Consider the following 14,691-nt stretch of genomic DNA (forward strand, 5'->3'; position numbering starts at 1 on the left):
TCCTATTCCTTTAGGCCTGAGACAGCTATTTCAATAATAAAGGAAGCTATCTCCAGCAGTTGGTTGATGGCTGAAAAATGCAGGCACCAGATTATCCCACTGTGTATCAATTCTCAAAATGCTCTTCTTCACATCTAAACCCCCACATTATGTGGTGACTTGCTACAGGTAGCTCTCACACTATCATGTGCATGATGATTTTTCACACCACAGAAGGTCCCCATGCCGAGGCTACCCCAAGTAGCTTAAGACCTTTCCTTGGTCTTGACTGTGTCAAAGCCGCACAAGATTCCTAAGGTCAGAGCAAGAACAAACTTTGCGATCTGCCATGCTGTGTTTAATACATTTTGGTTTTCTTCTGTTTTCTGTCTTGGAAATGGACTCCACAGTAACTAAGTGGAAATCCCATTGAGAAGCTGTCTGAACTAGATTTCTGAGAAGGACGCTTTGGATGGTTGATCAAGGTTATGTGTATGGTTCTTTTCATACGACCAATAGAACGTGAGCATTTTGCTCTCGTATTGGTTACATATTCTTTTGTAAATCTCACACTGAGATTTAATAATTAAAATCAACAGATCGTGGGCACATTAAATATTTTACTGCACATGCTCTGATTGAAACACAATCTTGATATTTTCAGCCAATATTATGGACAGCTTGTCAGTGGGCCCAAGGAGAACACACCAAAATCACACAGAATGTCTAGTTGAAAGCACTGCCCTCCCTGCCAGTCTCTCCACCAGGCTCTGAATCACTGTTGCTCTCCTTACTTCAGGTTTTCAGCTACATAGGTGCATAATAGGTACAGAGATATGATCTGATATGCTTAGCACTCAGAATGCAGGGCCCCTATCAAGCTTTCTTGTCAATATCCTCTGTGTTTATAACCAATGCCATTTTACTAGAACAACAGAACAGGTCCAACATTGCACAGTTTCAAACACTAGGTTTGGTTGTATTCATATTTTTATTGAATTCATATAGCGCTTTTCACCAAATGTGCCAGTAAAACTAAGAAAATAAGAACAGTATAATCAATATGTACAATGCAGTCCCGATAAAATCAGAAGAGGGGGGAAGAACAACGTTGGGTTATTAGAAAGAAGTGTCAACAGATGAGTTGTAATCTTAGATTGAAAAATAAGTTGAAAGAGAGAGAGAAAGTGATAGAAAGGGGAAGGGCGTGCCAATGTTTGGGAGCAAGAAGGGCAAAGGTTCGGAAATGAGAAGATGCACCTGGTGGTTTAGGAACAGAAAGTAGAAACTGATTCTGGGAACGAAGAGGCCGGTAAGGCGAATACAAGGAAACAAGTGAAGAAAGATAAGGAGGGGCGATACCATGGGTACACTTAAAGACAAACAATAGGAAATGATAAAGTACACGCGAGCCAAATGAAAGAAGCAATATAGTAAGTAAAGAAGGTGTGATCAAGGAGAAAGAGAGAAAAGGAGACAAACAGAAGACTTATAGCTAGAATGAAAGGAAAGAAGATGATAGGCAGGAAGACCAAGAAGGAGAGATAAACAGTAGCGATACAGGAGAAAACCAAGCATGAAAGAAGAGGCTTAGTAGCATGAAAAGAAACATAGGGTCAAGCACAACGAATGTTAAACTGAGAATAGCAGCAGGATCAAGCAGTACAGGAAATATGTAAAGCGAACAAAAGAGAGGGGTCAAAGAATACACCCAAATTACGAGCAGAAGCAAAAGTTAGAGAAGAAGGAGGAAAGGAGAGAAAGGGAGGAGGAAGAGAAGGGGGGATTGGAGTAGCTGGAACAAAAAGAACCTCAGTCGTTGAAGGAATAAGATGGAGAAAGTGGGAAGACATCCAATTTTGAACTGTGGAAAGACAGAGATAGTGAAGTGCAAAGTAGCATCGGAAGAAGAGAAGGAAAAGAAGATGTGGGTGTCATATGAATAAAGATGAAAAGAAAGATTGAAAGATGAAATAAGAGCAGAAAGCGGGGCAGTATAGAATGAGAAAAGAAGGGGGCTGAGGACCGACCCTTGGGGGATGCCATAAAGGAGAGGATGAGAAGGGGAAGTGTGCCCTGCCACGTCACTAGGTAAGACCCGTCAGAAAGACAAGAGCAGATCCATTTAAGAACAGGGCCAGATAAGCCAAAAGTTGAAAGATAAGAAATAATAAGAGAGTGATCAACATTATCAAATGCTACAGAAAGGTCTAGAAGGATGATTATGGAAGGAATATGATATTGAATGAGGAGCTGTGAGAAGAGCATTGGGAAATGCAAGAGAGCAGCCTCCGTAGAGTGAGAAGGTTGAAATCTAGATTGAAGAGGAGGAAAATGGGAATGAAGGTTAAGTTAGGCAGAGACTTGAGCATATGCAGCCTGCTCAAGAAGTTTAGATAAATATGGAAAAGAGAAATCGGTCAGAGATTAGCAGGCCTAGAAGGGACCAGGGAACGCTTCTTCAGGATTGGAAACATTAGTGAATGCTTAAAGAGGGAGGGAAAGAAAAAGTTGGAAAATGAAGAATTAATAAGATTGGTAAGATAAGCGAAAGATGATAATAGATTAACATCAAATATAATTACAATCAACACAGTATTCCTTCATAATAAACAGTCTCAAATGAATGTTTGGCTCATTTTCAAAACAACCAGATGGTGTGGCAGTATACTAGCCCGATGTTGCAGAAACACTTCACCATATGCAAAGTGGGTCTGCTAACTATATATAGCCAAACATTATGTCTCCACTTTCAGAGAAGTTACATCTCTTTTTCCCATGTCTACAACTTCGTTTCAATCTCTTACAGCCGTGATGCCGATCACAACAGCACCATCTCAAATTTCGGAAGAGCCCCACTTTGAGGTGAACCTCACCTTGACTAGCCTGAAATTCACCTCAGACCTGGCAGACCCCGCCTCAACCAAGTTCAACGAGACTCAGGACTCTCTGACCTCTCTGGTAGGTGGCCCTTTAAGATCCTCTGTTTCAAGTAAACATGTTTAGCAGCTAAAGGTTTATCTTTGACATATTCCCTTTTCCTTCATCTAGCTAAACCCACTTCTGAAGAACACTGACCTGGGCCCCGCATCCAGTGGCTGCAAAGTGGTTTCCTTCAGGTAGGTCTCCAGCCTCAGTTCCCATCACATCCAAGAGGAGATGAAAATGCATCATACTGTGATATTGATCAAATATTTCCTTCATCAATGAATGGCCGGGGTCTTCCTCTATCTAAGGGTGTATCTGTGAGGCCAGTGATTAGGGTCGGACGTGTTAAAATCACATCCCTATCTTCCCAGCAAAACACCCGCAGGGCTTGAAAAGTGGACTGATAAGAATTATCCCATTCCCATAATATTCCTTTAAAATTCTAATAGGGCTAGGGCAGAAATAGCCCATGCTATGAAAGGATAAATTAAGTGAAACATGTTTTAAATACACCTACAAACTGATGACTGGTTCCCACTGAGGGATTCCAATATACCACAAGAACATCTCTTTCCCTACAGACAAAGATAATGTTCCAGTGGGAGGGGTCATGTTCTTATTATGAAATGGAAAGACTTAATGCAATATGCGCTTCAATTGCAGGTCAGCAAACAGTGCTGGTGATACTGCAGTCAGTATGGCGTGCACCTACAAGAACGATTCTTCTGCACCAAAGTTTGACAGGATAGTGATATATCGGGAGCTGAGCAACAAGACAGAGGGTGTCACTTCATTGGGACCATACAGCCTGGACCAGACCAGCCTCTTTGTCGATGGTGAGTCAGCTTTTGCGCATGGCGAGGAGTCCAGAGCTGGTTCTCCTCTGATCCATTTTGCTGTCTTCCCATTTCTTCCTCCCTCCAAGTCACTAACTCTGCATGTCTTTCAACTTCCAGGTTACAATGAAGCCAGACCTTTGCCCAGCACCACCAGTGAGTATTGCATTATGACAGCTCCTGAGTGTCTGATACCCTGATCATAGAGATGCAGAAATGTAACTTTTATTGTGAAGTAGTTCCTATTCCTTTAGGCCTGAGACAGCTATTTCAATAATAAAGGAAGCTTTCTCCAGCAGTTTGTTGATTGCTGAAAAATGCAGGCACCAGATTATCCCACTGTGTATCAATTCTCAAAATGTTCTCCTTCACATCTAAACCCCCACATTATGTGGTGACTTGCTACAGGTAGCTCTCACGCTATCATGTGCATGATGATTTTTCACACCACAGAAGGTCCCCATGCCGAGGCTACTCCAAGTAGCTTAAGACCTTTGCTTGGTCTTAACTGTGTCAAAGCCGCACAAGATTCCTAAGGTCAGAGCAAGAACAAACTTTGTGATCTGCCATGCTGTGTTTAATACATTTTGGTTTTCTTCTGTTTTCTGTCTTGGAAATGGACTCCACATTAACTAAGTGGAAATCCCATTGAGAAGCTGTCTGAACTAGATTTCTGAGAAGGACCCTTTGGATGGTTGATCAAGGTTATGTGTATGGTTCTTTTCATACGACCAATAGAACATGAGCATTTTGCTCTCGTATTGGTTACATATTCTTTTGTAAATCTCACACTGAGATTTAATAATTAAAATCAACAGATCGTGGGCACATTAAATATTTTACTGCACATGCTCTGATTGAAACACAATCTTGATATTTTCAGCCAATATTATGGACAGCTTGTCAGTGGGCCCAAGGAGAACACACCAAAATCACACAGAATGTCTAGTTGAAAACACTGCCCTCCCTGCCAGTCTCTCCACCAGGCTCTGAATCACTGTTGCTCTCCTTACTTCAGGTTTTCAGCTAAATGGGTGCATAATAGGTACAGAGATATGATCTGATATGCTAAGCATTCAGAATGCAGGACCCCTATCAAGCTTTCTTATCAATATCCTATGTGTTTATAACCAATGCCATTTTACCAGAACAACAGAACTGGTCCAACATTGCACAGTTTCAAACATTAGGTTTGTTTGTATTCATATTTTTTATTGAATTCATATAGCGCTTTTTGCCAAAAGTGCCAGTAAAACTAAGAAAATAACAACGGTATAATCAATATGTACAATGCAGTCCAGATAAAATCAGAAGAGGGGGGAAGAACAACGTTGAGTTATTAGAAAGAAGTGTCAACAGATGAGCTGTAATCTTAGATGAAAAATAAGTTGAAGGAGAGAGAGAAAGTGATAGAAAGGGGAAGGGCGTGCCAATGTTTGGGAGCAAGAAGGGCAAAGGTTCGGAAATGAGAAGATGCACCTGGTGGTTTAGGAACAGAAAGTAGAAACTGATTCTGGGAACGAAGAGGCCGGTAAGGCGAATACAAGGAAACAAGTGAAGAAAGATAAGGAGGGGCGACACCATGGGTACACTTAAAGACAAACAATAGGAAATGATAAAGTACACGTGAGTCAAATGAAAGAAGCAATATAGTAAGTAAAGAAGGTGTGATCAAGGAGAAAGAGAGAAAAGGAGACAAACAGAATAATTATAGCTAGAATGAAAGGAAAGAAGATGATAGGCAGGAAGACCAAGAAGGAGAGATAAACAGTAGCGATACAGGAGAAAACCAAGCATGAAAGAAGAGGCTTAGTAGCATGAAAAGAAACATAGGGTCAAGCACAACGAATGTTAAACAGAGAATAGCAGCAGGATCAAGCAGTACAGGAAATATGTAAAGAGAACAAAAGAGAGGGGTCAAAGAATACACCCAAATTACGAGCAGAAGCAAAAGTTAGAGAAGAAGGAGGAAAGGAGAGAAAGGGAGGAGGAAGAGAAGGGGGATTGGAGTAGCTGGAACAAAAAGAACCTCAGTCTTTGAAGGAATAAGATGGAGAAAGTGGGAAGCCATCCAATTTTGAACTGTGGAAAGACAGAGATAGTGAAGTGCGAAGTAGCATCGGAAGAAGAGAAGGAAAAGAAGATGTGGGTGTCAAATGAATAAAGATGAAAAGAAAGATTGAAAGATGAAATAAGAGCAGAAAGCGGGGCAGTATAGAATGAGAAAAGAAGGGGGCTGAGGACCGACCCTTGGGGGATGTCATAAAGGAGAGGATGAGAAGGGGAAGTGTGCCCTGCCACGTCACTGAGTAAGACGCGTCAGAAAGACAAGAGCAGATCCATTTAAGAACAGGGCCAGATAAGCCAAAAGTTGAAAGATAAGAAATAATAAGAGAGTGATCAACATTATCAAATGCTACAGAAAGGTCTAGAAGGATGATTATGGAAGGAAGATGATATTGAATGAGGAGCTGTGAGAAGAGCATTGGGAAATGCAAGAGAGCAGCCTCCGTAGAGTGAGAAGGTTGAAATCCAGATTGAAGAGGAGGAAAATGGGAATGAAGGTTAAGTTAGGCAGAGACTTGAGCATAAGCAGCCTGCTCAAGAAGTTTAGATAAATATGGAAAAGAGAAATCGGTCAGAGATTAGCAGGCCTAGAAGGGACCAGGGAACGCTTCTTCAAGATTGGAAAAATTAGTGAATGCTTAAAGAGGGAGGGAAAGAAAAAGTTGGAAAATGAAGAATTAATAAGATTGGTATGATAAGGGAAAGATGAGAATAGATTAACATCAAATATAATTACAATCAACGCAGTATTCCTTCATAATAAACAGTCTCGAATGAATGTTTTGGCTCATTTTGAAAACAACCAGATGGTGTGGCAGTATACTAGCCCGATGCTGCAGAAACACTTCACCATATGCAAAGTGTGTCTGCTAACTAAATATAACCAAACATTATGTCTCCACTTTCAGAGAAGTTACATCTCTTTTCCCCATATCTACAACTTCATTTCAATCTCTTACAGCCGTGATGCCGATCACAACAGCACCATCTCAAATTTCGGCAGAGCCCCACTTTAAGGTGAACCTCACCTTGACTAGCCTGAAATTCACCTCAGACCTGGCAGACCCCGCCTCAACCAAGTTCAACGAGACTCAGGACTCTCTGACCTCTCTGGTAGGTGGCCCTTTAAGATCCTCTGTTTCAAGTACACATGTTTAGCAGCTAAAGGTTTATCTTTGACAAATTCCCTTTTCCTTCATCTAGCTAAACCCACTTCTGAAGAACACTGACCTGGGCCCCGCATCCAGTGGCTGCAAAGTGGTTTCCTTTAGGTAGGTCTCCAGCCTCAGTTCCCATCACATCCAAGAGGCGATGAAAATGCATCATACTGTGATATTGATCAAATATTTCCTTCATCAATGAATGGCCGGAGTCTTCCTCTATCTAAGGGTGTATCTGTGAGGCCAGTGATTAGGGTCGGACGTGTTAAAATCACATCCCTAACTTTCCAGCAAAACACCTGCAGGGCTTGAAAAGTGGACTGATAAGAATTATCCCATTCCCCGAAATTCCTTTAAAATTCCAATAGGGCTAGGGCAGAAATAGCCCATGCTATGAAAGGTAAATTAAGTGAAACATGTTTTAAATACACCTACAAACTGATGACTGGTTCCCACTGAGGGATTCCAATATACCACAAGAACATCTCTTTCCCTACAGACAAAGATAATGTTCCAGTGGGAGGGGTCATGTTCTTATTATCAAATGGAAAGACTTAATGCAATATGCGCTTTAATTACAGGTCAGCAAACAGTGCTGGAGATACTGCAGTCAGTATGGCGTGCACCTACAAGAACGATTCTTCTGCACCAAAGTTTGACAGGATAGTGATATATCGGGAGCTGAGCAACCAGACACAGGGTGTCACTTCGTTGGGACCATACAGCCTGGACCAGACCAGCCTCTTTGTCGATGGTGAGTCACCTTTTGCGCATGGCGAGGAGTCCAGAGCTGGTTCTCCTCTGATCCATTTTGCTGTCTTCCCATTTCCTCCTCCCTCCAAGTCACTAACTCTGCATGTCTTTCAACTTCCAGGTTACAATGAAGCCAGACCTGTGCCCAGCATTACCAGTGAGTATTGCATTATAATAGCTCCTGAGTGTCTGATACCCTGATCATAGACATGCAGAAATGTAACTTTTATTGTGAAGTAGTTCGTATTCCTTTAGGCCTGAGACAGCTATTTCAATAATAAAGGAAGCTTTCTCCAGCAGTTTGTTAATTGCTGAAAAATGCAGACACCAGATTATCCCACTGTGTATCAATTCTCAAAATGTTCTCCTTCACATCGAAACCCCCACATTATGTGGTGACTTGCTACAGGTAGCTCTCACACTATCATGTGCATGATGATTTTTCACACCACAGAAGGTCCCCATCCCGAGGCTACTCCAAGTAGCTTAAGACCTTTCCTTGGTCTTGACTGTGTCAAAGCCGCACGAGATTCCTAAGGTCAGAGCAAGAACAAACTTTGTGATCTGCCATGCTGTGTTTAATACATTTTGGTTTTCTTCTGTTTTCTGTCTTGGAAATGGACTCCACAGTAACTAAGTGGAAATCCCATTGAGAAGCTGTCTAAACTAGATTTCTGAGAAGGACCCTTTGGATGGTTGATCAAAGTTATGTGTATGGTTCTTTTCATACGACCAATAGAACGTGAGCATTTTGCTCTCATATTGGTTACATATTCTTTTGTAAATCTCACACTGAGATTTAATAATTAAAATCAACAGATCGTGGGCCATTAAATATTTTACTGCACATGCTCTGATTGAAACACAATCTTGATATTTTCAGCCAATATTATGGACAGCTTGTCAGTGGGCCCAAGGAGAACACACCAAAATCACACAGAATGTCTAGTTGAAAGCACTGCCCTCCCTGCCAGTCTCTCCACCAGGCTCTGAATCACTGTTGCTCTCCTTACTTCAGGTTTTCAGCTAAATGGGTGCATAATAGGTACAGAGATATGATCTGATATGCTAAGCACTCAGAATGCAAGACCCCTATCAAGCTTTCTTATCAATATCCTATGTGTTTATAACCAATGCCATTTTACTAGTACAACATAATAGGTCCAACATTGCACAGTTTCAAACACTAGGTTTGGTTGTATTCATATTTTTATTGAATTCATATAGCGCTTTTCACCAAATGTGCCAGTAAATCTAAGAAAATAAGAACAGTATAATCAATATGTACAATGCAGTCCCGATAAAATCAGAAGAGGGGGGAAGAACAACGTTGGGTTATTAGAAAGAAGTGTCAACAGATGAGCTGTAATCTTAGATTGAAAAATAAGTTGAGAGAGAGAGAGAGAAAGTAATAGAAAGGGGAAGGGCGTGCCAATGTTTGGGAGCAAGAAGGGCAAAGGTTCGGAAATGAGAAGATGCACCTGGTGGTTTAGGAACAGAAAGAAGAAACTGATTCTGGGAACGAAGAGGCCGGTAAGGAGAATACAAGGAAACAAGTGAAGAAAGATAAGGAGGGGCGATACCATGGGTACACTTAAAGACAAACAATAGGAAATGATAAAGTACACGCGAGTCAAATGAAAGAAGCAATATAGTAAGTAAAGAAGGTGTGATCAAGGAGAAAGAGAGAAAAGGAGACAAACAGAAGACTTATAGCTAGAATGAAAGGAAAGAAGATGATAGGCAGGAAGACCAAGAAGGAGAGATAAACAGTAGCGATACAGGAGAAAACCAAGCATGAAAGAAGAGGCTTAGTAGCATGAAAAGAAACATAGGGTCAAGCACAACGAATGTTAAACTGAGAATAGCAGCAGGATCAAGCAGTACAGGAAATATGTAAAGAGACCAAAAGCGAGGGGTCAAAGAATACACCCAAATTACGAGCAGAAGCAAAAGTTAGAGAAGAAGGAGGAAAGGAGAGAAAGGGAGGAGGAAGAGAAGGGGGGATTGGAGTAGCTGGAACAAAAAGAACCTCAGTCTTTGAAGGAATAAGATGGAGAAAGTGGGAAGACATCCAATTTTGAACTGTGGAAAGACAGAGATAGTGAAGTGCGAAGTAGCATCGGAAGAAGAGAAGGAAAAGAAGATGTGGGTGTCAAATGAATAAAGATGAAAAGAAAGATTGAAAGATGAAATAAGAGCAGAAAGCGGGGCAGTATAGAATGAGAAAAGAAGGGGGCTGAGGACCGACCCTTGGGGGATGCCATAAAGGAGAGGATGAGAAGGGGAAGTGTGCCCTGCCGCGTCACTGAGTAAGACGCGTCAGAAAGACAAGAGCAGATCCATTTAAAAACAGGGCCAGATAAGCCAAAAGTTGAAAGATAAGAAATAATAAGAGAGTGATCAACATTATCAAATGCTACAGAAAGGTCTAGAAGGATGATTATGGAAGGAAGATGATATTGAATGACGAGCTGTGAGAAGAGCATTGGGAAATGCAAGAGAGCAGCCTCCGTAGAGTGAGAAGGTTGAAATCCAGATTGAAGAGGAGGAAAATGGGAATGAAGGTTAAGTTAGGCAGAGACTTGAGCATAAGCAGCCTGCTCAAGAAGTTTAGATAAATATGGAAAAGAGAAATCGGTCAGAGATTAGCAGGCCTAGAAGGGACCAGGGAACGCTTCTTCAAGATTGGAAAAATGAGTGAATGCTTAAAGAGGGAGGGAAAGAAAAAGTTGGAAAATGAAGAATTAATAAGATTGGTAAGATAAGGGAAAGATGAGAATAGATTAACATCAAATATAATTACAATCAACGCAGTATTCCTTCATAATAAACAGTCTCAAATGAATGTTTTGGCTCATTTTGAACACAACCAGATGGTGTGGCAGTATACTAGCCCGATGCTGCAGAAACACTTCACCATATGCAAAGTGTGTCTGCTAACTGTATATAGCCAAACATTATATCTCCGCTTTCAGAGAAGTTACATCTCTTTTTCCCATATCTACAACTTCATTTCAATCTCTTACAGCCTTGATGCCGATCACAACAGCACCATCTCAAATTTCGGCAGAGCCCCACTTTGAGGTGAACCTCACCATGACTAGCCTGAAATTCACCTCAGACCTGGCAGACCCCGCCTCAACCAAGTTCAACGAGACTCAGGACTCTCTGACCTCTCTGGTAGGTGGCCCTTTAAGATCCTCTGTTTCAAGTACAAATGTTTAGCAGCTAGAGGTTTATCTTTGACAAATTCCCTTTTCCTTCATCTAGCTAAACCCACTTCTGAAGAACACTAACCTGGGCCCCGCATCCAGTGGCTGCAAAGTGGTTTCCTTCAGGTAGGTCTCCAGCCTCAGTTTCCATCACATCCAAGAGGAGATGAAAATGCATCATACTGTGATATTGATCATATATTTCCTTCATCAATGAATGGCCGGAGTCTTCCTCTATCTAAGGGTGTATCTGTGAGGCCAGTGATTAGGGTCGGACGTGTTAATATCACATCCCTAACTTTCCAGCAAAACACCTGCAGGGCTTGAAAAGTGGACTGATAAGAATTATCCCATTCCCCGAAATTCCTTTAAAATTCCAATAGGGCTAGGGCAGAAATAGCCCATGCTATGAAAGGTAAATTAAGTGAAACATGTTTTAAATACACCTACAAACTGATGACTGGTTCCCACTGAGGGATTCCAATATACCACAAGAACATCTCTTTCCCTACAGACAAAGATAATGTTCCAGTGGGAGGGGTCATGTTCTTATTATCAAATGGAAAGACTTAATGCAATATGCGCTTTAATTACAGGTCAGCAAACAGTGCTGGTGATACTGCAGTCAGTATGGCGTGCACCTACAAGAACGACTCTTCTGCACCAAAGTTTGACAGGATAGTGATATATCGGGAGCTGAGCAACCAGACACAGGGTGTCACTTCGTTGGGACCATACAGCCTGGACCAGACCAGCCTCTTTGTCGATGGTGAGTCACCTTTTGCGCATGGCGAGGAGTCCAGAGCTGGTTCTCCTCTGATCCATTTTGCTGTCTTCCCATTTCCTCCTCCCTCCAAGTCACTAACTCTGCATGTCTTTCAACTTCCAGGTTACAATGAAGCCAGACCTGTGCCCAGCATTACCAGTGAGTATTGCATTATAATAGCTCCTGAGTGTCTGATACCCTGATCATAGAGATGCAGAAATGTAACTTTTATTGTGAAGTAGTTCGTATTCCTTTAGGCCTGAGACAGCTATTTCAATAATAAAGGAAGCTTTCTCCAGCAGTTTGTTAATTGCTGAAAAATGCAGACACCAGATTATCCCACTGTGTATCAATTCTCAAAATGTTCTCCTTCACATCGAAACCCCCACATTATGTGGTGACTTGCTACAGGTAGCTCTCACACTATCATGTGCATGATGATTTTTCACACCACAGAAGGTCCCCATCCCGAGGCTACTCCAAGTAGCTTAAGACCTTTCCTTGGTCTTGACTGTGTCAAAGCCGCACGAGATTCCTAAGGTCAGAGCAAGAACAAACTTTGTGATCTGCCATGCTGTGTTTAATACATTTTGGTTTTCTTCTGTTTTCTGTCTTGGAAATGGACTCCACAGTAACTAAGTGGAAATCCCATTGAGAAGCTGTCTGAACTAGATTTCTGAGAAGGACCCTTTAGATGGTTGATCAAGGTTATGTGTATGGTTCTTTTCATGCGACCAATAGAACGTGAGCATTATGCTCTCGTATTGGTTACATATTCTTTTGTAAATCTCACACTGAGATTTAATAATTAAAATCAACAGATCGTGGGCACATTAAATATTTTACTGCACATGCTCTGATTGAAACACAATCTTGATATTTTCAGCCAATATTATGGACAGCTTGTCAGTGGGCCCAAGGAGAACACATCACTATCACAAAGAATGTCTAGTTGAAAGCACTGCCCTCCCTGCCAGTCTCTCCACCAGGCTCTGAATCACTGTTGCTCTCCTTACTTCAGTTTTCAGCTAAATGGGTGCATAATAGGTACATAGATATGATCTGATATGCTAAGCACTCAGAATGCAGGACCCCTATCAAGCTTTCTTATCAATATCCTATGTGTTTATAACCAATGCCATTTTACCAGAACAACAGAACTGGTCCAACATTGCACAGTTTCAAACATTAGGTTTCTTTGTATTCATATTTTCTATTGAATTCATATGCCACTTTTTGCCAAAAGTGCCAGTAAAACTAAGAAAATAACAACGGTATAATCAATATGTACAATGCAGTCAAGATTAAATCAGAAGAGGGGGGAAGAACAACGTTAAGTTATTAGAAAGAAGTGTTAACAGATGAGCTGTAATCTTAGATGAAAAATAAGTTGAAGGAGAGAGAGAAAGTGATAGAAAGGGGAAGGGCGTGCCAATGTTTGGGAGCAAGAAGGGCAAAGGTTCGGAAATGAGAAGATGCACCTGGTGGTTTAGGAACAGAAAGTAGAAACTGATTCTGGGAACGAAGAGGCCGGTAAGGCGAATACAAGGAAACAAGTGAAGAAAGATAAGGAGGGGCGACACCATGGGTACACTTAAAGACAAACAATAGGAAATGATAAAGTACACGCGAGTCAAATGAAAGAAGCAATATAGTAAGTAAAGAAGGTGTGATCAAGGAGAAAGAGAGAAAAGGAGACAAACAGAATAATTATAGCTAGAATGAAAGGAAAGAAGATGATAGGCAGGAAGACCAAGAAGGAGAGATAAACAGTAGCGATACAGGAGAAAACCAAGCATGAAAGAAGAGGCTTAGTAGCATGAAAAGAAACATAGGGTCAAGCACAACGAATGTTAAACTGAGAATAGCAGCAGGATCAAGCAGTACAGGAAATATGTAAAGAGAACAAAAGAGAGGGGTCAAAGAATACACCCAAATTACGAGCAGAAGCAAAAGTTAGAGAAGAAGGAGGAAAGGAGAGAAAGGGAGGAGGAAGAGAAGGGGGGATTGGAGTAGCTGGAACAAAAAGAACCTCAGTCTTTGAAGGAATAAGATGGAGAAAGTGGGAAGCCATCCAATTTTGAACTGTGGAAAGACAGAGATAGTGAAGTGCGAAGTAGCATCGGAAGAAGAGAAGGAAAAGAAGATGTGGGTGTCAAATGAATAAAGATGAAAAGAAAGATTGAAAGATGAAATAAGAGCAGAAAGCGGGGCAGTATAGAATGAGAAAAGAAGGGGGCTGAGGACCGACCCTTGGGGGATGTCATAAAGGAGAGGATGAGAAGGGGAAGTGTGCCCTGCCACGTCACTGAGTAAGACGCGTCAGTAAGACAAGAGCAGATCCATTTAAGAACAGGGCCAGATAAGCCAAAAGTTGAAAGATAAGAAATAATAAGAGAGTGATCAACATTATCAAATGCTACAGAAAGGTCTAGAAGGATGATTATGGAAGGAAGATGATATTGAATGAGGAGCTGTGAGAAGAGCATTGGGAAATGCAAGAGAGCAGCCTCCGTAGAGTGAGAAGGTTGAAATCCAGATTGAAGAGGAGGAAAATGGGAATGAAGGTTAAGTTAGGCAGAGACTTGAGCATAAGCAGCATGCTCAAGAAGTTTAGATAAATATGGAAAAGAGAAATCGGTCAGAGATTAGCAGGCCTAGAAGGGACCAGGGAACGCTTCTTCAAGATTGGAAAAATGAGTGAATGCTTAAAGAGGGAGGGAAAGAAAAAGTTGGAAAATGAAGAATTAATAAGATTGGTAAGATAAGGGAAAGATGAGAATAGATTAACACCAAATATAATTACAATCAACGCAGTATTCCTTCATAATAAACAGTCTCAAATGAATGTTTTGGCTCATCTTGAAAACAACCAGATGGTGTGGCAGTATACTAGCCCGATGTTGCAGAAACACTTCACCATATGCAAAGTGGGTCTGCTAACTATATATAGCCAAACATTATATCTCCGCTTTCAGAGAAGTTAC

General features: G+C 41.3%; 1 protein-coding gene across 1 annotated transcript in view; it reads left to right on the forward strand.

The window, feature by feature from the left end:
- LOC138497872 (mucin-16-like) overlaps positions 1-14,691 on the forward strand; it is a 39,871-nt gene that overhangs the window by 8,906 nt on the left and 16,274 nt on the right. Inside the window, exons 12-22 of the mRNA XM_069621610.1 lie at positions 2,789-2,940; positions 3,031-3,098; positions 3,571-3,743; positions 3,864-3,899; positions 6,772-6,923; positions 7,014-7,081; positions 7,552-7,880; positions 10,755-10,906; positions 10,997-11,064; positions 11,535-11,707; positions 11,828-11,863. Of these exons, the coding sequence (XP_069477711.1) occupies positions 2,789-2,940; positions 3,031-3,098; positions 3,571-3,743; positions 3,864-3,899; positions 6,772-6,923; positions 7,014-7,081; positions 7,552-7,880; positions 10,755-10,906; positions 10,997-11,064; positions 11,535-11,707; positions 11,828-11,863 (1,407 nt within the window). The remainder of the gene's footprint in view (positions 1-2,788; positions 2,941-3,030; positions 3,099-3,570; positions 3,744-3,863; positions 3,900-6,771; positions 6,924-7,013; positions 7,082-7,551; positions 7,881-10,754; positions 10,907-10,996; positions 11,065-11,534; positions 11,708-11,827; positions 11,864-14,691) is intronic.

The sequence above is a fragment of the Ambystoma mexicanum genome, chromosome 1p (genome assembly GCF_040938575.1).
Source record: "Ambystoma mexicanum isolate Mex_15411 chromosome 1p, UKY_AmexF1_1, whole genome shotgun sequence".
Classification (NCBI taxonomy): domain Eukaryota; kingdom Metazoa; phylum Chordata; class Amphibia; order Caudata; family Ambystomatidae; genus Ambystoma; species Ambystoma mexicanum.